The sequence below is a fragment of the Daktulosphaira vitifoliae genome, unplaced genomic scaffold (assembly GCF_025091365.1).
Source record: "Daktulosphaira vitifoliae isolate Bord-2020 unplaced genomic scaffold, ASM2509136v1 Scaffold_5, whole genome shotgun sequence".
Classification (NCBI taxonomy): domain Eukaryota; kingdom Metazoa; phylum Arthropoda; class Insecta; order Hemiptera; family Phylloxeridae; genus Daktulosphaira; species Daktulosphaira vitifoliae.
The window spans coordinates 6,673,107-6,697,496 of record NW_026099576.1 but is presented as its reverse complement, the minus strand read 5'-3'; the positions used below and the strand labels follow the sequence as shown (position 1 = coordinate 6,697,496).

The window sequence follows — 24,390 nt, the reverse complement described above, 5'->3', positions numbered from 1 at the left end:
GATCATGAATTTAACATCTGAATATTCTGATAAGTTGAGCTACGAGGTGTTAAATTTAATTATAATTGCAAAGGCAACTGGCAATCGTTTCTTTCGATATGATACAAGGACAACAGTAATCTCTGAGCATAGCGGTATTCAGCCATAATTAAATAATATCGGCCATTAGATTGATAATATAAAAATTTCAATTTCAATAAGAATAATAATAAATTATTTATTTATTTAAATTTTTAGTGACTTTTTTTGGAAATTTAAAGTGCACATTTTAAGAACATATTTAACACTTTTTTATTGTATTAAATTCACTGCCTTGTTTATAGATATAAGAGATAGACCAAATTAAATATTTAATCACTCAAAAGTTAAGAAATAAATACTACTTATAAGTCAAAAAAATGTCTATTATCACCTTAAAAGTGTAAAATTAGAAATAAAATTAAGAAATAATTATATAAGAGTAGTGTTATAAATTATAAATTTGATAAAATAAGTAAATAATATTGTTTTTATGGTTATTTAAAAATATTTAATTCATTATAATGTTTGCCGTTAGTCATAATTAGAGTTTGGATTTATGTACATCTAAAATAATTAAAATTATAGTCATTTCATAGGAAATCCTAGAAATTTGCATTAATTTATGTTGTTAAAGTTAATAAAACATACAAAAATTACTTATTTTTAACTAATTATGCTTTATGAACTTTATGAAAAAAGTCATTAAAATATTTCCACTGACAAAATTGAGGATACTTATTAAGATTTAGCACCTCTATATTTTGAGAGAATATATAATCCATTCTATTTTATTTTAGCTCCACCATCATAGTGATATATTTATTGGTGTTTAATTGAAAATACATTCTAAATTTAGCCAAAAAATTGAAAATATAACAAGTATAAGTACTTTTTGGTTTACTTTGGAGTTTATCTATCAAATTGAACAGTTATTATGGATCATTAAATTTAGAAAGCACTTTTTAGAAAAATAAGAATCTCCACTATAACTGTTTTTATTCAAAATTTTCGACAATGATGATCACATTGTTGGGGTAATGTTGTCTAGAGCATGATTAGAACAGACTAGAGTAATTTTTTTTCTTTGAAAAGGATTATATTCTAAGAATATGAATATAAGGTATAAATATCCCATGTTATGGTAGTGACCAGTATATTATGATAATTAATAGTAAATTACTTTGTCATAAGTTTCTAGATCCAACATTAACTGTTAGTAATGATTTCAAAAAAGACAATGTTTTACTCTTATGATTTATTTAGTTTCATTAGCATCTAATTATAATTAGATGCTAATGAATATTTGTATTGATTTATTATATTCTAATACATCAACACAAAATTTTAATTTATAATCTTTTAGGTTAAATTCTATAATATTATTAAACATTATTGCTTTTAACTTCATAATACAATTTTATTAATATTATTAATACTAGAGTGTTAAAATTAAAATTTTATTATATTATTGTGATGACATGGCAATAAATGTAAACTGTATACAAAAAATTACAGAAATTATGACGTAATTTTTGCCAATTAAATTTAACTTTTTTTAAACCAATCAAAGCTATTTTGTTAAGAACTAAAAAAATTATATTTTTGATTTTAATAATGATTTTTCTATTGTGTGTAAAGTGATTTTGATGAATTTATGTTTGGTTATTTTGACATAATATACAAATAACAAAATTTATTCCAAAATTAGCTATATACTTAACNTACTTAAATGTTATGCCACAATTTAACAAAAAAAAAACAGACTATGGCCATTGCCAAAAATAATGTTGATGTATTTTATGAAAACCTGTATCTATGTAATTAGTTTTAACATAGTTTTCACAAAAGTCATATAAATATTTCGAAAGTAATTCATATTTGGTGACAGATGAGTCAGTTGCCATTGTTGTATTAATAATAAGTTCAGCGTTAGAAAATTTAATGTCCAGATGTTCCTTATTAACTATTAAACCTTCTGAATAACAGTTATATTTGTTTTGACTTTTTAAATTACGTAGCATACTGAAAAACTTAAATCTTGCTTTCTGAAAACTTACCATGTAATCATTAGCTAAATTTATAATATTTACTTCAGGTTTGTTTATAAACATATTTCGTATTACATCATTAGTTTTAAGATCAATTACATAATTATATATTAAGTTAAAAATTGAACGTAAGCTAGGAAATAAATTTTCGGGTAGCCATAAAGTTGATAATTTTATTTTTTCCATAATAGTCAGCATAAAATCGAACATTTTTACTGTATTATTAATTGTGCCAAAAAGATATATTATACATTTCAGATACTCGTTTAAGTCTTTATAACTTCTACACATTCCACTTAAAGCAGTTAATGACGTATTGTATATTAAAAGTACATCAAGAAGTCTACACCTCAACATTTGTGTGAAGTAAAATTTTTTAAGATGAAAATTATGATCTGTCACCAGGTCTCTTATCACAGTTGTGGCACTTACTATTAAATTATCAAATAGAATTTTTATTTTGCCAAATGAATCCCAATTACCTTTGTTCGCGCTCGTTATCACGCGATTAAGCGATACCAATAATAATGATGGTCGCCGACCAATATAAGACCAGTTATGCTCGATATACGTACGCGCGCGAACAAATCGTCAGCTTACAATAAAATATTTAATAAAAAGATACAGTCCACAATTAATAAACATTCGTAATTATCAATTTATTTATTATACATATTGAACCAGACGCAACATTGGTCCATCGTGCCGCATTAATAAATTAATATATAATTTGATTTTGTAAGTTTGTCATCGCCGTGCTCGTCGTCGTACGTTTTTTAATAAGTGCGTTAGTGTACCGTCTTAAGTGCGTTTCTTATTTTTTATTACTTTATTTATCGTATAGTTCGCCATTCGCAATTAGTTCGAGATTCGTAAATGAATAGACTCGCTAGTTCTATTTCTCATCTCGTTCTATTTTTGGTGATACGGTAAAAACGCCCATAACTCGAGTAACGTGTGTTATAATAGGAACATCATTGGTTTTATTCCAAACCCTATATAGTACACTCGGAATTTAATGCAATAGAGCGCTATTGTAATCGCGTAATACAATTGACTATCTGAATAGATATCAACGTTATGGCAGAGCAAGTCCAGTTAAGCATTCGTCGTGGTCAGTTCAAAGGCCAACTATCACGATTTGTATTATTTGTTGAGAGAAAGAGTGGAGAAGAAAATATTGACACCAGTCAAATCATACTACGACGAGATAAAATATTGGAGGTGTGGCAAGATTATGAATCGGTACAAGCAGAAATAGAAGAACTTACGGGAATTACGGAAGAAACGGAAAGGTATAGAGAGGAGATGGAGAATATTTATTTTGGAGTCTTAGCCGAATGCGATAAACTTATAAAGAAACTATGTTCATCTGATAATATCAGCATTAATGATAGTTCCGTTCAAAATATTCAATCTATTCCTACTAAACCCAATACTATAAATAGTCAATTCGGTTCTTCTATAATCAAATTACCACCAATCGATCTACCTAAATTTTCAGGAGATTATTCTGAGTGGCAATCGTATTATGATATGTTTTCCACAGCGATCAACGAGAATAACAATCTCAATAATATGCAAAGGTTTTTTTATTTACGATCTTCATTAAGCGGAGAAGCTGCTAAGGTAATACAGTGTTTACCTACCACTTCTGACAATTATACAATCGCCTGGCAAACTCTAAAAGAGCGTTATAGTAATACTAAGTTGTTAGTTCAAGTGCATACTAAGTCGCTTTTCGATTTAAGTCCAATATACCAAGAAAGTGCTGAAGAAACTCGACGTTTTCATGATACGTTAGTGGGTCATATTAAAGCTCTAGAGAATCTTGGTCAAATGCCCGACTTGTGGGGGTCACTAATTATACATTTAATTACATCTAAATTGGACGTACAAAGTTTGCGTAGCTGGGAAATCGAATCACCAAGGTCAGAGGTAGCAACATTAAAAAATATTATTGTGTTTTTAGAATCGCGTTTTAGAATGCTAGAAGCTATCGAATCGTCTAGCAAATTACAATCTAATAATAATATACGCAGCTTCAGCAAGAAAAATTTTATTCAAAAAAGAAGTGATCGTAAAATAAATGTATTGTTCACAAATGGCGGTAGCGTTACTTGTTATTATTGTAAACAATCGCACACTATTTATCGTTGTCCGTCGTTTTTAAAACTTACGGTAAATGAACGTATCAATAAAATTAAGCAATTAAACCATTGTATTATTTGTTTAAGAGCACATGCAGATGAACAAATATGTAAGGCCCGTCGTTGCGCTAAATGTGGACGCGGTCATAATAGTTTATTGCACGTAAATTCGAAGACAGATAATGTGGGCAACTCAGATAACGTAGAAAGTATTATTGACAATAAAGTGCCAGATAATACAACGCTACAACAGCCGATATTAACAAACGCGCACACTTATCAAGGCAATTACAACAGTAGCCGCAGGTCAGTACTGCTAGCTACTGCCGTAGTACATGCGTATAATAATAAAAATGAACCGGTAGTGTGCCGAGTATTGCTAGACTCCGGCTCACAAAACAATTTTATCACCGAGTCAATGGCCCATTATTTGAAATTGAAAAGAAAAAATGTAGCGTATTCTGTTTTTGGAATAAACGAATCACCGAATAATGTTAAACACCAGGTATCAGCGATTATTAAATCTCGCGTGTCAGATTTTAAAACAAACTTGAATTTTTTAACACTTCCCAAGCTGACCAGTCTCTTACCACAATCGGGTATTGATGCGAGGGAGTTAAAAATACCGTCAGATATTATTTTGGCCGATCCGCTGTTCGGCACACCACAAAGAATAGATATGCTGATTGGAGCTGAAATTTTCTTTGACTTAATGTATTCCGATCAAATAAAGACGGTTGAAAATGGTCCCGTTATACAAAAGACTGAGTTCGGTTGGATCGTGTCCGGTCCTATCTCAGCAAGCTTCACTACATCTATGTTCGCAACTACTGTATTACCACACCAACAAGATGTAGTTGAAAATGATATAAACGCCCGAATTAATTTAGATGACCAGATAGCGAAATTTTGGCAATTAGAAGAGGTCAAAACTAAAAACGTTTTAAGTTTAGATGAAAAGGCGTGCCAGTTGCATTTTGAAAATAATACCAAACGGAATGAAAACGGACGATTTGTTGTATCATTGCCGTTCAAGGATCATTCCCTACTAGGTGAATCGTATCAAATAGCTTTAAAACGGTTTTTATCATTAGAACGGCGACTGCAGACTAATATTGAACTCAAAAATCTTTATTCTAAATTTATAAATGAATATCTAGAACTAAATCACACGGAAAGAGTTTTGAGAGACGAAAGTACTAAAAACACATATTATATACCGCATCATGCAATTTATAAAGAGAGTAGCCATACAACTAAACTACGAGTTGTATTTGACGCTTCTTGTAAAACCGACAACGGTGTAAGTCTTAATGACGTTTTATTTAAGGGTCCGTGTATACAAGAAGAACTCACCGAAATAATGATTAGATTTCGAACGCATAAATATGTTTTTTGTTCGGACATTGAAAAAATGTATAGGCAAATCTGGGTCTCTGAGAATCAAAGAGATTTCCAACGAATTTTATGGCGTGAAAATCCTGAACAACCTGTACAAGTATTTAGATTAAAAACAGTCACATACGGAGTTGTGACTTCCTCATACTTAGCAACCGGGTGTCTTAGAAAACTAGCCGAAGAAAAAGCTGATCATTATCCGGAAGCTTGTAGAGCGTTGCATGAAGATTTTTATATGGATGACCTCCTAAGTGGTTCAGATACTTTAGAAAAGGCGGTCAAGTTAAGAGATGATTTAATATCAATCATGGAGAGTGCTGGTTTCAAGTTGAGACAATGGTGTAGCAATGAACCACTATTGTTAAGAGAATTACCTTTATATTTAAGGAAAGTTGATGACGATGTAAAAAAGCCTAATAAAAATATTACTAAAATCCTTGGATTATATTGGAATCACGAGAACGATTGCTATCAATACAATATAAAACCAATAAAAGTATCTGGTCGATTTACAAAAAGATTAGTTCTATCCGAAATATCGTCGCTATTCGATCCACTTGGATTAATCGCTCCAGTAATAATTAGGTTTAAGATGATTATGCAACAGTTATGGTTGCAAAAAATAAACTGGGATGACGTTTTATCTATTCCATTACAACAAGATTGGTCAAAAATGCGTGTGGAACTGGAGCAAATTAATAATATTAAAATAAATCGTCTAGTTCTCGGCATCGAAAAAATTAAAAAACTAGAATTACACGCGTTCGCTGACGCAAGTATGCAAGCCTATGGTGCTTGTATATACACACGCGCTACAGACATTTATGGTAAAGTAGTAATAAATTTATTGTGTGCAAAATCAAGAGTCGCGCCATTAAAGGTAGTTTCGTTACCTCGGCTCGAACTGTTAGCTGCGCTTTTGGCCGCTCGCCTTATGTCAAAATATGCACCAAAATTACAGTTACCTATAAATGAATATTTTTATTGGACAGATTCGACACTGGTATTAAATTGGTTATTATCTCCGTCGTCTCGTTGGAAAACTTTTGTGGGAAACAGAGTAAGTGAAATACAAGAGTTAACGTCTGTTTCACAATGGAGGCATGTTGCGTCCAGCGACAATCCAGCGGACATAGTGTCAAGAGGCTGTTTTCCATCACAAATGAAAGGTTTAGATTTATGGTGGAACGGACCTAGTTGGTTGAAAGGGGAACATACTCAATGGCCAAGTAACTTTCAAGAACTTACTTCTAAAAGTGAATATTTGTCTGAAGAAAAAGTAATTACTAATTTATTCTTAACAACGGAAAATAATTCTTTTAATCAAATTTTTAAATTATTTTCTTCATTAAGTAAACTTTTACGTGTTGTGGCTTATTGTCTTCGTGTGAAGTCTAATTTTTTATCGAGTGACACTAATATTTATGGTCCTGTTGAAGCTACAGAAATTGAAAATGCCCTTAAACGATTAGTGAAGGTAGCGCAACAAGAAGAATTTTTTACTGAGTTGTGTGACTTAAAAAACTCAAAATTAGTGTCCAGTAAAAGTAAACTTTTTCGTCTTAAACCATTTCTAGACAACGATGGTATAATCAGGGTAGGCGGTAGATTAAAACATGCCGTCTCACTATCATTTTTTCAAAAACATCCGATAGTGTTACCCGCTGATAGTGCTTTTACAAAATTATTATTTCTGGATGAACACGAAAAATCATTACACGCCGGTCCACAAGCGATGTTAGCTAATATACGTTTGAGATATTGGCCGATTAATGGACGTAATATAGCCAGAAATATATCTAGAAAATGTGTCAAATGTTTCAAATACAAACCGGTTGTATTTGAGCCCATCATGGGTGACTTACCTAAGGACCGAGTCGAACCAGCGCGAGCTTTTGTTAAATGTGGCGTAGATTTTGCTGGTCCAGTGTTTGTGCGGTCTAGTTTGCGAAGAAACGCGCCTAAGACTAAAGCGTATATCAGTATCTGGGTTTGTCTTGTCACAAAAGCTATTCATATAGAATTAGTAGGCGATTTGACAGCGGAGTCTTTCCTTAATGCGTTACGGAGATTCTGTGATAGACGTGGTTATTGTACGGACGTGTATTCAGATAACGGAAAAAACTTTATTGCGGTTAATCGACAACTTCGAGAAGTGCATGAACTTTTAGCTAAACCAGAAGTTAAAAATGAATTAAGTAATAAAGGAATTCAATGGCATTTTATTCCGGCCCGTAGTCCTCACTTTGGCGGATTGTGGGAGGCGTCTGTTAAATCTGTTAAGGCACATTTGCTCAAATCGATTGGTAATGCTCTGTTTAACTATGAAGAGTTATATACAATACTTGTTCGAGTAGAAGCCATATTAAATTCGCGACCGTTGACACCTTTATCCACGGATCCAAGTGACTTATCGGTTTTAACACCTGGTCATTTTTTGATAGGTGACTCGCTATCCGCTTTTCCTGAACGTGACGTAACGAATATTATGGAGAACAGACTAACTCGCTGGAGGCGTGTTGTTCAAATTACGCAAAAAATATGGATTAGATGGAAGAACGAGTATCTCAATCAGTTACAAGAGCGAAAAAAATGGTCACAATCAAATGGTCCTGGTTTGAAGAAAAACACTGTAGTTCTCATGCGTGATGAAAACTTGCCCCCTTTAAAATGGTCAATTGGAAGAATAATGGAAGTTCATAGTGGTTCTGATGGCGTCGTACGAGTGGCTACTATCCGTACAGCAACCGGTGTATATAAACGAGCTGTTCGTCAATTATGTCCATTACCTTTCGAGGGAAATTGTACAGCAAGTTCAAATAATTAAAAATGTTTAAAATGTATGTTTAGTAAATTATGTTAAAATGCTTATGATTTGAAAAAAAAAGATAATAATAATATCTAGTCTAAATATTGTGATATAAATTCTTGTTGTTTTTTATTTTTATGTATGTAATGTATTATATATTATTTGTATCTCTATTATAAAATATGTTCATTGTTAAAGTGTCCTGAAGTTAATGTTTGTTGCTAAATTTAGTTACCTTAATTTTTATTATTTATTTATATATTAATTTAATTATTTGTAATTTATTTAAAGCATGATATGTTAGTTCTAAGTTCTAATTATTTGTTATTTATCTGAGAATGTTTTACAGAATTATTGTTTATATTTTTGGCCATGAATGTGGGTCAATTGTTTGTCATAATCTTATTATTTATATGTACTTTATATTGATTCTATTGAAATGTGTTATTTCAAGGTAGGCGGTGTGTTCGCGCTCGTTATCACGCGATTAAGCGATACCAATAATAATGATGGTCGCCGACCAATATAAGACCAGTTATGCTCGATATACGTACGCGCGCGGACAAATCGTCAGCTTACAATAAAATATTTAATAAAAAGATACAGTCCACAATTAATAAACATTCGTAATTATCAATTTATTTATTATACATATTGAACCAGACGCAACAACCATCACTAAATAAAGTATTGAGTGTCATGATTCCAAGTTCTTGATTAATAGATTCGTCAATCGGAGGTTTAAACCTATACAAAAATTCAATTATATTAGTTAAATTATTTTAAAATAGCAAGTTTTATATATATATATACACTATGATTCATTAAGGATATTACACCCCAAAGTAACAATGATATCAAGACTTTAATAAAATTGACAGCCTTACCACATAATTTAAGTCTAAGTTGAGAAAAATACGTTCTCTAAAATTTAATTTACATTGATCAGCTCAAAGGTAGCTCAAAAAGAGTTTTGATTTTCTAGAATTTTGTATTTCTCTTGAAAAATATGACACTTATTTTAAATGTGATCGCTATAAAATTTGTTTACAAATAATATACTATAATAATGATAATTCATTATGATGTTCATTAGTACAGTTATTGCTAAAATAATTATATGTAAAAAATTAAAAACTTTTGTAGTGTTTTTCCTTTACAACATCAAGTCTAAAATAAAATTTCATTTTAAAAAAACCCAGAAAAGTGGGGTCGCGTCACAGTGGTGTCGTGGTATAGTTGGGTCAAATATAATGATATCTGACATTCATTAAAATCACTACAATAAAAGATGCTTCCATGCAATCTGTAGATAGTGTTTAATTTAAAAAAATAAATTGATTATTCCAAAAGCTACATAATCTGCTATTACCTTATTTATATCCCGATTAAAATAATGTATGTCGAATGAAAGAGAGATATAATTATTATTTCTCTTGTTATGGCAGTTTTAAGTAAAAAGAGTTAGTAGTATCCTATGTTCTATTATTTTCAAATAAAAATAGTTTTATTATTTAAACGTAATTTAACATATTAACTTTTTTTGTTAAGTCATAATTGTTTCTTGTAAAATAGCATATTTAGGTTGTAAGGTGTTTAGATATAAAATGGTATAGAATGTGGGACAATTGTTTGAAAACTATTCCCCTCATAAAGAAATTCCAATATATTGTAATAGTCTAGTGGAAATTATATACCAGGGGCCCAATCATGAAGTAAGCGGACACTACCAACAATAAACGAACGTTTTGTATTATCTTATAAATTAATTATTATCTAATGTAGTATATTATTTTTATATAAATTTTCTTGCGTTAATAATTAAAAAGTAATAAAATATTTTTAAAAATATAATGTATATTGTTCCAACTTAACCTATTGATGTGGTAAATTATAAAACCAAGTAATAAAATTTTATAAGAAAACAGATATTTCAAAAAAATTGGTAGTACAACAAGGAGGTAAATAAATTGTTGACTTAAAGAAATCATACGACTCTATATATAGGTCAATCCTAGTGATGGGAAATATCGATTAGTAACTATAGAACTATTCGATAGTTTTCCACTATTCGAACTATTCGATAGTCATTCAAAAACTATTCGAATAGTAAAAATATTCGATAGTTACACAATTTATTCCAATAGTTTTAAAAAATATACGATAGTCTATTCGAAAAGTTTTTAAAACTATTCGATAGCCTATGCCAAAAATAAACTATTCGTTCGTATAAACACAATTTGAATAGTTAATCGATAGTTTAAAATATTTGAAAATACCCATCACTAATTTTTACTATTATTAATTGTATAATAATTTATTTTAAGTATTCGATAAATATCTTCTTAATAAAATTAAGTGTACTAAATAAAAATTTTAGGTAGAACTAATTCAATATTTTTTAAACCATTCTAATAGTTTTAAAAACAATAGTTTAAAATATTCGAAAATGCCCATCACTAGCCAAGTCTATTTAATATTTTGAAAGATTTCGATCTACCAAAAAAATTAATTAACTTTATTATAACCACCATGGAAAATTTGGAAATAAAAATGAAAATAACAAATTCTACATCTCAATCGTTCCAAAGTAACCACTGGTCGAGGCAAAGGGACGTACTATATCCGATTATTTTTAACCTAGTTCTGAAAAAAATAATTAGAGATATGAACATATCAAATATTAGGACGGTCATAGATAGGTTTTTTGGCAATGAGACGATGTTGTCATTATAAAAGACAGCACTGAAATAATAAAAAAAAACCCAGCACAGTGGGGTCGTGGCATAGTGGGGACGTTGCATAGTTAGGTGCAGTATAGATTTATTCTGACGATGATTAAAATCACTATCATTAGAAACGCTTCGATGCAAATCTGTAGATAGTGTTTAATTCTAAAAAATTGATGGACAAAAGCAACATCAACTTCTATTTCCTTAATTTTACTCAGATTAGTATTTCTTTTAATAATATATTATATAATTTTTAAAATTGTTTTCAAATTATTATTGATTTTGATTTTTAATATGTTAAAAGTAATCATTTTGAACCTACTTTTTTTTGTCCTTTAAAGTGAAAGTTGTAATAGAACAAAAATGAATTTATTACCATAACTTTTAGCTCAACTTTGCAAGTTTGAAATTTACATTATTAAATAGAAAAAAATGAAATTAAGATTTATATCAGATTAATGATTAAGATTAATGCAATCAGGAAATTTATTATTACTATTTACAGCACAATTATCAAAAAAGTTCGATTTTTTTGCATTTTTATCGTAATAGATCACTTAAATAAAAATCATAGCAATCATTTCTAATTAACTTTTGTTGTTTAAAAAAATTCTACAATGGAAATATCCAGAATTTAATTAATTTTAATAATTATATATCTAAGAAAACCAATAAAAAAAAGATTTATTAAATTAAGCGTATTATAAAACTTGATTATAATAAAAATCCATCGTTAAATTCAGGTGAAACTAAAAATCATTTTTTTTTTTAATTTATGATTTATATAGCAACATATTCCAAAAACATTTGGAATATTATAGACTGGTGGTAGCACACACAAATAGAGTTAAAAAATTAATAAATTACAAAGTAAAATTATTTACTTTTGTGGTTGAATACTTTTATCATATCAAATCTAATTCGAAAATAAATACTTTAAGAATATTAGAAATTAATGATTTTAATTGTTTGTATGGAAAAAGCTAGTTAAGCTACTTTTTATTTGAATAAGGAATATTTTTTCGATTTTTAAGAGTAATAACTTAAACTAAATACGAATTGTAATCATTTGACGTATCATTGAAAAAAGTAGGTCTAGTGAGGGTTGGCAAAATAAATCGTAACCACAAAAAAAACTACATAGTAAAATAATATTAACATGAATATAAATTTCTTCTTACGAGGGGAGACTATTGTGATAGGATCCTTTAAATTTAATGAAGTTATTGAATCTAAATGAGATAAATATCAAGTGATTTCAACATTTTATTCTAACTCAAAAAAAAAATGCAAAATTTGAAAATCCACAGACGGTTTTGAACCACGTACCCTAGGCGTGAAAGACACAACCGATTCGGCAACTGTTCGTCGCTTTCGTCGCATGATAAAATTAGCTATTTAAGCTAAGTCAAATTTAAAAGTTACTTTTTCAACTTTAAAAAAGCAAAAAAATTTAAATAAGTTTAATTTCTTATTTCTTATGAACTTTATTCTATGTCAATTCAATTATATAATATTCATGAAAGTCAGTGTATTCCCCTAATAAGATATTTTTAAATAAAATAAAATACAAAACCCAGAATTTTAATACAAAAATAGCATATTTTTGAATACGGTAGCCATTTACGCATAGAAGATAGTTCGTCGGGACAAATTTTTTTTTTCATTTTATAGTACATAAAGTAAGCTTTAATTTTATATATGTTTAAAGGATGCAGTATTTCCGGAACACTTTCAAAAGTTAAGTTGAAAAAGTTAGTTTTTGTAAAAAAGTTGCTATTTTAAATCTTCCCCAATGAGCAGGTTAAGTGTTAGATTTTCAAAAAAATGATATCAAATTAAAGGGAAATATCTAAGGTTTTAGTATAAAAAAAATGATGTTGATTTGTTTTTGAAAAAGTTATGGAAGTTTTAAGAAAAAAAGTGAAAAAAATGAGAAAATTTAGATTTTTAAATTTGTAATTTTTTTGGAGGTTTCCCCCATTTACGAGGTACTAGGGAATTTTTTTTCAATTTTTGAGGGTAATGTCTTCGACTAGATATGATTTGTGATCTTTTGACGTATTTTTGAAAAAAATCGGTCCAGTGAGAGCTGAGAAAAAGTGGCAACAGACATAAAAAAAAAATAAAAAAATAAAAAACACATCATAGTAAAATTAATACTTTCTCTGCTTCGCATCGAAGCTAAAACATGTTAGTATATAAGATGAAATGGAATGAATTAAAGGGAGGAGAGAAAGAAGACCTCGGGAGTACCGAAGGTAATCTCTTTCCGTGTGGTACGTTTGTGACATTAAGTTTTTATTTTGTGTATTATTTATTTATTCGGTTTTAAGTGTATCAATATTTTATATGTTTTATTTTGATTGATTATATCTTTATTAACTACATTTTGCGTTATTATTTAACTACTATAAGTATAAGTTAGAACAAAAAGATTGTTCCATATTTAAATACAACATAACAGGTAATGGATTTCATTGCATTGGATTGTAATTTGGAGAACTTAGTAAAATTAATAAATATAAAATTGATTTTTTTACATCGTTAAAAAAATAGTATTAACTCTTATGCCTTTTTACATAAAAAGTTGTGATATGTTTATAATAAAAGGCTTAGATGTGATATTTGAAATTATAACACTAATAAAAAAATCATAAATTTTGTATTTAATTTTAAGTTATTTAAAATTAGGTTATACTTACTTATTATTTGTTGGATTTATCAACTGAATAAATCCAAGATCCTCGTAATTAATTTTAATTGATTCAGTGTAAAATGAATTCATCTTATTACACATGAATTGTATAAACTCTGGGAAATCTCTGTTGTGTGTCAAATATTCTGTTTCACATTCAGTTTTGAGATCAATTTTCACATCAGTATTTATAATAAATTTATTTTTCTCGAAGCAGTTATTTGCAATTTTAGATACATCACTAATGAATTCTTTAGTTTCTATAAATACTTGATAATCAACATGATGATACTCGGATTAGATTTTTTAAAATATATATGATTTTTTATCGCATAAATGTCATGAACTATTGTGATTGGGTTAGTTTTTAACTCGGGAAACACAAGTTTAAAGTCCATATAACTTATAAATGTCATAGCATTGTATATATTATCAAACATTGTCAATGAATTGTTTATTATTTTTACTAGTAATATTGTACAATTTTTAAAGTTTTCCAACACATTAGCGTCTAAAAAGTGTACACATATATCAACAACAATATTTAATAATTCTACAAATGTTGAAAGTACTTCGCTATATCTGTAGTTTAAAATATCAATGATATTATAGAAAACATTGAGCAAATTTTTTTCGTTGAGTTTTTGCGCTACTAAATCTTGGACACTTAAAAATCCAATGGAATCAAGTTTCAAGTGTAAGTTTCCCATAGATTTCCATCCATTTTGAATACACAAATGTTCACCTATTTCAATTAAATAATTTAAGTATGATGTTTCTTCAATTTTACATTCTACATAGGTGATATTGTAATAAATTAAAGTCAATTTTAAAACAAACAGTTCAAGATTCATATCAATAAATGTATACAATTAGTGCTACTATGCTATGAAATGAATTAATATAACAATTTTTTTTTATTATTTATTGTAATATTCATAACTAAAAATACCGTGTTCATATTAAGATGTGTATTAACAAAAATGTAATTTATTAAGCGTCAATATACAATTATTTATTATTTAATATGCGTAAGACTAACATAACGAATGAAATTAAAAAATAATTTTTTCTTTTAGTAATTTTTAAAAACATTATTTCGATACTGTGTTCAAAACGCTCTAGAATTTACAAAATATAAAAATTCTTATAGAGTTTTAGCATAATTACTAATAATATATCAGATTACACTGTAATCAATCTATCTTAATTGTTTAATTTAGGTGAAATAAATAAAAAATAGGCAAATCATAGACTAAAAATTGATTAATTTAAAAAAATTGAATTATTAAATTTTAATACTATTTAATAAAAAATATTTTTTTTATTTTAAACACTTAAGAAGCAGTATATTTTCGTATCACATTTAATTGACACACAATCATTTATAAGATCTTATTTACAAAATTTTCAAATTTTTTTCCAAAGAATAAAATTTAGTTTTCTTCAAGATTATTTTTTGTGCGCTAACCATTGTATTTTTCAAAAAATAATAATTTATATATTTTATCTAATTATAAATATTGTATTTTTAAAAATTATTTTCAAGTTTCATTTATTTCTTGATTTGTTAGTTATTAGTTAATCTTTAATTATTCTCTTATACCTTATTAATGTTTCAACATTATGGAAAAAAAGAAAGGATTAAGATAATTGAAAGATTGGTTATGTACAGAGTTATATGACACGATTGACTACTATGCGCCGTTTTCGTTTACGCTTGTCTCGCACTAGACTTTCCAATTGTCTTTGAACATTTTGTACACTATTCAAAGCCATCATACTATATGAACCGTGATCATGTATGTCCTTTTTCCTTTGTTGTAATATCGACCGCTCCTATGATTCATCTAACAAGTTCTTACGAAATACAGTGGAAGCCGCTTATTAGAAACACGGATAATTGATACAATCGCGTTATTGAAACAAAATGTCTCGGGACGGACCGGCCGTATATTAGAACATTGAAAATAAATCGGATTATTGAAACATCATATCGGTTATTTGAAACAATTAGGTTAACATATACACCGGTTATCCGGCGATAACCAATGCACTTTAATCTTATCTTCGCTGTCTTTACGTTTATTTTTAAACGTGTGTTTATTATGTATAAGAATGCTCTTTCCTGTGCGTATGTTTTGTAGTTCAGCTTCGACGTGCGTACGTAAAGGTGATAAGTGATTCGTTTTTCTAAAAACCTAAAAATGTCTAAACGCCAAGATTTAAGTTCGAAACAGAAGTGCGAGTTATTAAAGTCATACGATGTGCTTCCAAAAATTAGTTTACGTGATGCCGCAGCTCATTTAAACGTTTCTCATTCCACATTAAATAGGATTTTAAAAGATCATTCGAATATTGAACGTGCAACAATGGAAAATGAAAGTGGTAGTCGAAAAAGAAAAAGAGCTGGAAAAGAAGAAGTTGTAGACAAAGCGTTAAAGGAATGGTTCTTACAAGTGAGGAAAAAAAATACCTGTATTAATGGGCCACTTTTACGTCAAAAAGCAGATGAAAAAACATGGGGAAAAATGATTTTGTTGCGACGGAAGAATGGTTTCAACGTTGGAAGAAGAGGGAGAACATCAAAAGCCTTAGTCGTGTACATTTTTGCCCCTCTCGTGTTTCTAACCATTTCGTTTAGAAGTCCCGTCCTTCTTCTTGGCCAGCACAATCGGTGCTGACCACAGCAATACACTCGGTTCTATTAGCCCCTGCGCCTCCATGTCATTTACCATATCGTCAATAATCTCCAGCTTGTGCACGGGGTAGGGGGACGATTTTAGTGCGATAGGAGTCGGGTCTTTCAATAGAATGTCGTGTTCGATCAATTTTGTGCGACCCACCGTATCGTTAAAAACCGCTGCGTAATTACAAATCGTCTGTGTTAATAACGCGCGCGTTCGTGGGTCGCCGGTTATATCTAACTGCGTCAGATCTGGTTTGCGGATCGTGTGTCGTGCGCCTGATTTCCAACAAGCGGTTGTACGTTTCTTAGTTCCTAAGTGTATTGTTCCTGTTGAGTAGTCCCAGGCGACTTTCTGATCAATCAGAAAATCATGGCCCAGTAATACATCGCAATACAGGTCGTCTAAAATAACCGTTGAAAAACGCACTTCTAAATCCGCGATTTTGGCGGTAAACGTGGCGGTACCGTTCGTCATGGCGGTGTGTCCGTCCGCTAGTCTAACCGCGTCAGTGTGTCCTTTATAAACAGTTCCGTATTTATAAGCAATTCCCGGTTTTACATACGATTTATGCGCCTGTGAGTCGAGTAAAGCTGTGGCGAAGCCAGTTTCGAATTCTAACTCGACTTCTGGAGTAGTAATTCTACGCGGGCATTTTCGTTGGCCATTACTCGGGTGGTTTACGGTTCGAACGGGAGGCAGCTGGTTCTTAACCGCGACGTTGGTTTGCCCACTGACAGTGTTAACTGCCATTAGTGGACTTGCCGGATCGACTGACACCCCCTCCACCACTATGCCCGAAAAAATGTCGAACACCTGACTCGCGCTTTGGTCGTTCGCTGGCGGAGCGTACCAAGGAGCCGCGGTTTTATCTACGTCGTGCGCTATCTCACGTAAATCGGCGAAAGACGCTAGATGCATTAACCGTATCATAGCGCGATAATCGTCCCGTAAAAGCCCCGTTAACTGTCGTACAAGTTGTTGCTCCGGTAGACCACAACGTACTCGCGCGGCCAAACGTTGTTTATGGATAATAAACTCGGTTAACGTTTGTCGGGGGCCCTGTCGCGACGTTTTTAAGTCCGTCTCGAGCGCAGTCTTGATATCGATATTGTCGAACTCCTCGAGTAATTCGGACCTAAATTCCGTCCATGGCATATTGTTTAATTTAATTGCTCGCCACCAATCACCTGACCTGTCGTTCAAAAACGGGACGACGATGTTCACCCACGCGGTTGGGTGTATATTACCCTGACAGAGTAGATCCTCCGCTTTGTCTGGAAACTTCTGTGGGTCCTCTTCGATTCTCCCGTAATATTCAGGTAAGCAGGCGCGTACGGTGCGTAGGTCGTGGTAAGGTACCAATACAGACCGCGAGCTGAGGGTAGGCGACAAATCATTGAAAAACCGACGACCGTCGATTGCGTTGAATTGCTCCTCCCGCGGTTGGCGCGTAAACGAATAATCGGTTGGCTCGTTCTCATATGTAGGAGTGCGCGGAATAAGTTCATCTTGTCAACTCGTGCTACACATCCGTGGTAGCGACGCTTGTCCGTACAACCGTCTCAGGTTGCGGGCTTCTTGCGATTCGATGTCCGCGAGGCGTTCGTGTAGTGTTGCGTCGGGTCCGTCGCTCCCGATGGACCGAATGTAACGCGATACACGTCCGATCGTCGACTATCATTTCGCTCTAGGTTAGCTTGACAAATAGTCGGTTGAACAGCGACATGTGGGGACGGCAGCTTACTTTGACTGATTCGCTCAAGCATGTTTGAAATCTGTCGCTGTTACATTGACATACGCGACAGCGACCTTTCTAATTCAGTCATACGTGCCTCGTTCCGCGCGTTATTCGAAATGTCGTGAATGTTCTGTCGGATCGCCCCGACTTGGTCTGTCGCGTGCGCTATCGAGCGGGCAACGTATACGTCCTCGACGTACGGCGCGCCTAGTTGCCCGCTAGCGCGTGTAATTTCCCCCGGTTGTTCGACATCAGATTCGTCATCTGATGTGCGTAGCGCGAGGTTCGCCGGATGTTGCTCCGGTAAAGGTGCTACGCCGGGCCGCTGATTTTTCGCGTCGAGTTCACAGATACGGTCCGTGGAGTTGTCTAAACCCCCCACTTCAGGTTAGCGGACCGGAATTTCGCTTTCGAGCGGCGTACGGGGCGGTAAAATTTCGGTAGCTGGATTCCTCCCTTAGCTTTTCCTCTAGCATAACTAGCATGTTGGGTTTCGTCGCGTAGCATGGTAGTTGTCTAAAAGCGCATTCGCGACGTAATTCAGCGCAATTCATTTGTGCTAATGATTTCCCCGACATATTGACCGTGAATATTATGTTTATTTACAAACCTTAATAATCAAATGTATGCTACATAATAGCTGAGATAACAATATCTCCGTGTACGGTCAAATATGCAGTAGAAAATAAGCGTTATTATTATTGCTATTGTTGTAATAAAGTACCGCGATAAGATGGTACGGGGCCGCCGTATAATATATGGCAGCGAGTAAACAATAATAATAACGGTTACCTGGGAATCGGCCGCTTTGACAAGGTCAGACGAAAATATACTATTTTTATCTACCAAAAGACTGTAAGTATCGGCCGGAAATTCACTTCTCGTCGATATCAATAAGGTCTTTATAAAAAAGTGTAACCAACACTTTTAAACGACAATACTTATGGCGGATTATATTAGATAAACTGCTCTAACTTTATTTTTATATAAAAAAAATTTTCCCAGAGACCAGGCTAAATCTAATCCCGCTAACACGTAACTGTGAATAACCCAGGTAAAAATTCACTGCTGTCGCCAGTGAAATCCGTTCAAATAACTATATGAACTATCAAATTTGTAAGGGAGACTTCACCGTTTCAAGTTAAAACTAAAATCTAATATAATTAGAAATAAAACTGAATCGGCTCAAAGTCTTAACTTCTCTCGGCCGGTTATGATTCCTCTTTACGGGGAGCCTTATTGATGCGTATCCAATATACGTTTGAGCGTGTACAAAATGTACCAGATAAATAAATATCAATATATATATATATATATATATATATATATAGTAAGTTCACTCTAGCGATTTTAAAATAACACCAACACTTATGACACAGCACAATAGTAGGCTAAGAGTACCTGTATAAGGCGTTGAAAAAAAGGTCGCGGTAACAGACGACGAAAACGTTATAAAAACCAACCAAAAGGCAGAAAAAACACAGAAACAGAATGGTGCAACCAGTTAGGTGTACGTCGTAAACGTAACAGAACGCAATATCAGTCATCCATACTCGTCAGCGGCCTTATCTCGGTGTCAAGGGCGGGGAGACAACCGATTTTCATATTAATAGCTGGACGGCTGATATCGCGAGTGACACTGGTGAGCGCCAGCCTAAAGCGACGGCCGGTGCCGCTTCAATTATTTTAACCAGTTCAACTATAAAAATCATTCCTATTATTAGTAGTGATTTAATTTAATAATAACTTTAAAATTGATCCACCTTCACTTCTTTTCTATTTTATTTTTATGTTATATTGTCTTCAATGTACAATATTTGGTATTTTTTAGTGCATCATGAAAATTGACAAATTTTATCCGTTGTAGCCAATTAATTCGATTTTTTTTTTATAATTGTAACCTTTCATAGTTAGGTGGAAAAGTTTTAAAAAATATATATGCCTCAANTCATAGTTAGGTGGAAAAAATTTAAAAAATATATATGCCTCAAACCATTAAGATCTGTACGTAGTGAGTATGAACAACGTAACTTTTTGCATTCAATCAATTATTTACTCAAAATCCAATACCCGTCTCATTATTACGACGACGTAGCTAAACCATATCTGACATATATTCTCTATAGCAGCGCATTATTAGAATTGTTTAATTATTAACATCTTAAATAACAGATTATTGTTTCACGTGTCAACCAATTATTTAAAAAATGGGCCTTAAATGTTTTTTAAATAAAAAATTGTATCCTACCCTTAGTTATAAAATTTATTTTAAGATTAATTAATGCGGTTTTAATATACTATGTTTTTATGTATTTAATAAATTCTTATATATTATTTTTAAATTATTATTTGTACAAGTGTAACCAAGTAGAACATAAAAAAATTATCTGTTAAATAAACTAGTTAATTAAGTATGTTGTCATTTGAAAAAAATTATGTATGCACAATTAAAAGGTATAAGAAAGAAATTAAAAAAGTATATAACTAACGAATCCAGAATTAATGCAACTAAAAATATTAAAATTAATTTTTTTACATAATTATTATTTTGTGAAAAATTAAGTGGTTAAGGTTAAAATAAACACCTTGTAAAATAAAAAAATCATATTCTTTAAAAAAAAATTTAAACATTTTGCAAATAAGGTTATAAAATTTTTTGTTTTGAATAAAAGCAAATCGCGAATATACTGTCTATTAATGGTTTAAAAATACAAAAACAGTTTTATTAAACAACGTTAAACTTATTTTTTTAATTAAAAAAACTTTTAATCTATAAGAAAGTTTGAATACATTTTTATTTTTATTTATTAAAACTTGATCATACAATTAAGATAAATTAATTACGACGTTTTCTGAATTATTATCAGTACATATAATAAAAAAAAATTATAAAATATATCCTATTTTGTAAATTCTAGAAATTTAATATAATGTTTTTAAATAATTCAGAAAAATAAATTATTTTCAAATTATATTTGTAATTTTAGAGTCTTACACGTGTTAAATAATAAGTAATTGTATATTGGCGATTATTAAATTAGAATTTTGTTAACACACGTCTAAATATGAACGCGGTATTTTTAGGTATTAATATCACAATAAATAATGAAACAAATTTAACATTTTAATTAATTTTATAGCATAGTGTATTTTATTATATGCATTTATTAACATGAATCATGGACTATTTGTTTTATCATTGACTTTAATTTATTACAATATCATCTTTGTAGAATGTAAAATTCAAGAAACACCATACTTAAATTATTTAATTGAAGTAGGAAATCATTTGTGTATTCAAAATGGATGGAAATCTATGGGAAACTTACACTTGAAACTAAATTCGAAACGAATTTTCAGAGTTCCAGATTTAATGGCGCAAAAATTGGAACCAAAAAATGTTTTCAATGTTTTCTATAATATTGTTGATATTTTAAACTACAGATATAGCGAAGTACTTTCAACATTTGTAGAATTATTAAATATTGTTGTTGATATATGTATACACTTTTTAAACGCTAATGTATTGGAAATATTTATAAATTGTGTACTATTACTTGTAAAAGTAATAAACAATTCATCTACAATGTTTGAGAATTTATGCAATGCTATGACATTTATAAGTTATATGGACTTTAAACTTGTGTTTCCCGAGTTAAAAACTAACCTAATAACAATAGTTCATGACATTTATGAGATAAAAAACCATAAATATTTTAAAAAAATCCGATATGAGTATCTTTTTGTTAATCTTCAAGTATTTATCGAAACTAAAGATTTCATTGGTGATGTATCTAAAATTGCAAATAACTGTTTCGAGAAAAATAAATCTATTATAAATACTGGTGAAAAAATTGATCTCAAAACTGAATGTGAAATAGAATATTTGACATACAACAGAGATTTCCCGGACTTTATACAATTCATGTGTAATAAGATAAATTCATTTTACACTGAAACAATTAAAATTAATTACGAGGATCTTGGATTCATTCAGTTGATAAATCCAACAAATCATAAGTAATTATATCTTAATTTTAAATAACTTAAAATTCATTTCTATATTGATGAAATTTTTATTGGTGTTCTAATATAAAATATCACATCAAAGCCTTGTTTTTAAAAATGCATAAGAGAAATTTTTATTTTATAAAGGAGGTAAAAAAATCAGTTTTATTCTGATCATTTTAAATAAATAAATTTCCATAATATAAATGGAGATCCTAAGGAATTAATACCACTATCTAAAATAAAATAACTTACTTAAGTATGTAAAAAATATTTAGACAGTTGAAGTTAATTCAAGTGTATCTCAATAAAAAAAATAGACGCATTGAATTATATAATACTTTTATTTTTAAAAATATGAAAATAATGTTTTATCATATCATGCCGACTAACCTAATGATTTTTTTAATTTTGAAAAACAATGGTTAAAAAAATATACATAAGTAAATTAGATTAATAAAAAAGTAACAAGTTAAATCTATTTTTATTTAATAAACGATAGGGATATTGTAGATAGGGTAGAGTATATTTATAAGTTAAAAGTACATTTAAAATAATAATTAGTACACTTTTTAATTATCTTTAAATTTAATAACAATGTAAACTAGACCTAAGAAATAAAAAACAAATACATTTCCATAAAATTATTAAACAACTAATTAATACATATTAAAAATAGTGACAGTTATAAAATAAATACGGAATACAATTTTTAGAAATATAATGACAAGGAACTTTTGTATGAAATATTTTTTCCTAAAATAATTCGTATGTTAAATAAAACATAAATAAAAAAATCGAAAATGTCCATTAAAAATTAAAGTAATTACCTTTTTATATATTGTAAAAATATTTTTTTGTAAACCTTGTAATAACCAATATCATATTAAATTATTTAATAAACAAATTTTACAGTGATCACATATAAAATAAGTCATATTTTTTAAAAAAAAATTACAAAAACCAAGAAATTGAATCCATTTTAAAATACCTTAAGGCTGGTGAATCTTATCCAAAGTTTAAAGAATGTATTTTCTCAATTTAAACTAATATTGTGGAGTGAGATTGTCAATTTTTTTAAAGTGTTGATATCATTGCTACTCTGTAGAATAATATACTTAATTAAACAGTGTACATAATCATGATATCTGTTATTATAAAATAATTCAACTAATTCATTTGAATCATTATATAGGTTTATACATCCGATTGACGAAACTATTAATCAAGAACTTGGAATCAAGACACTTAATATTTTATTTAGGGAGGGTAGTTGGAATTCCTTTAGCCACATAGAAGTACCACATGATAATTTAATAATAAATGCCAGAACTGTAATGAGAGACCTGGTGACAGATCACAATTTTCATCTTAAAAAATTTTACTTCACACAAATAGTGCGATGTAGATTTTTTGAAGTGCTTATAATTTACAATAAATTACTAACTATTTTATGTAAGATTTGTAGAATTGAAAAAAAAAGTAATAATTATGTGAAATGTGTGACATATCTTTTTGACACAATTAATTATACAGTAAACATGTTTTATTTTATGCTTACAATTATGGAAAAACTAAAACTATCAAAAATATGGTTACCTGAAAGATTGTATTCTAACTTGCTTTCAACACATCAATTAATACATAATTATGTAATTGATCTTAAAACTTATAATGTAACACGAAATGTGTTTATAAATACACCTGAAGTAAATATTGAATATTTAGCTAATGATTACATGATGAGTTTTCAAAAAGCAAGATTACAATTTTCCAATAAGTTACGTAAATTAAAACAAAACCAAAAAAATAACTGTTATTCAGAAGGTTTATTGGTGACTACAGAAAATCTGGAAAATAAAGTTACTAATATTGCGCTTGTTGTTAACTCATCAATGGCAAATGATACATCTGTCACCCAATATGAATTATTTTCGAAATATTTGTATGAATTTTGTAAAAACTTTATTAAAACTGATTATAAAGATACATGTTTTTATAAAATACATCAAAATTATTTTTGGAAATTGCCATAATCCATTTTTGTTATTAAAACTAAATATAAAATTTAAGTAATCGAAGCACGTATTTTATGTTT

At 30.0% G+C, this 24,390-nt stretch overlaps 3 protein-coding genes across 3 annotated transcripts in view; 2 read left to right on the top strand and 1 right to left on the bottom strand.

Moving 5' to 3' along the window:
- LOC126908525 (uncharacterized) overlaps positions 1-24,390 on the top strand; it is a 78,119-nt gene that overhangs the window by 50,230 nt on the left and 3,499 nt on the right. The window lies entirely within an intron of this gene.
- The window catches only part of LOC126908527 (uncharacterized), a 45,938-nt gene continuing 23,291 nt past the window's right edge, over positions 1,744-24,390 (bottom strand). The window contains exon 3 of the mRNA XM_050690689.1: positions 1,744-1,828. Coding sequence (XP_050546646.1) covers positions 1,785-1,828 — 44 coding nt within the window. The 3' untranslated portion in view covers positions 1,744-1,784. The remainder of the gene's footprint in view (positions 1,829-24,390) is intronic.
- Positions 21,431-24,367, top strand: LOC126908528 (uncharacterized). Its single transcript, XM_050690690.1, has 2 exons — positions 21,431-22,304; positions 23,488-24,367. The coding sequence occupies exons 1-2, from the start codon at positions 21,457-21,459 to the stop codon at positions 24,326-24,328; spliced, it is 1,689 nt and encodes a 562-aa protein (XP_050546647.1). The 5' UTR covers positions 21,431-21,456; the 3' UTR covers positions 24,329-24,367.

What these genes read in the sequence shown, in the direction of transcription:
- LOC126908528 (XM_050690690.1), top strand. Translation starts at nt 21,457, where the DNA reads ATGAATCATGGACTATTTGTTTTATCATTGACTTTAATTTATTACAAT. An exon ending in ATAAATCCAACAAATCATAA is followed by an intron (nt 22,305 to 23,487) that starts GTAATTATATCT and finishes ATCATTATATAG; the next exon opens with GTTTATACATCCGATTGACG.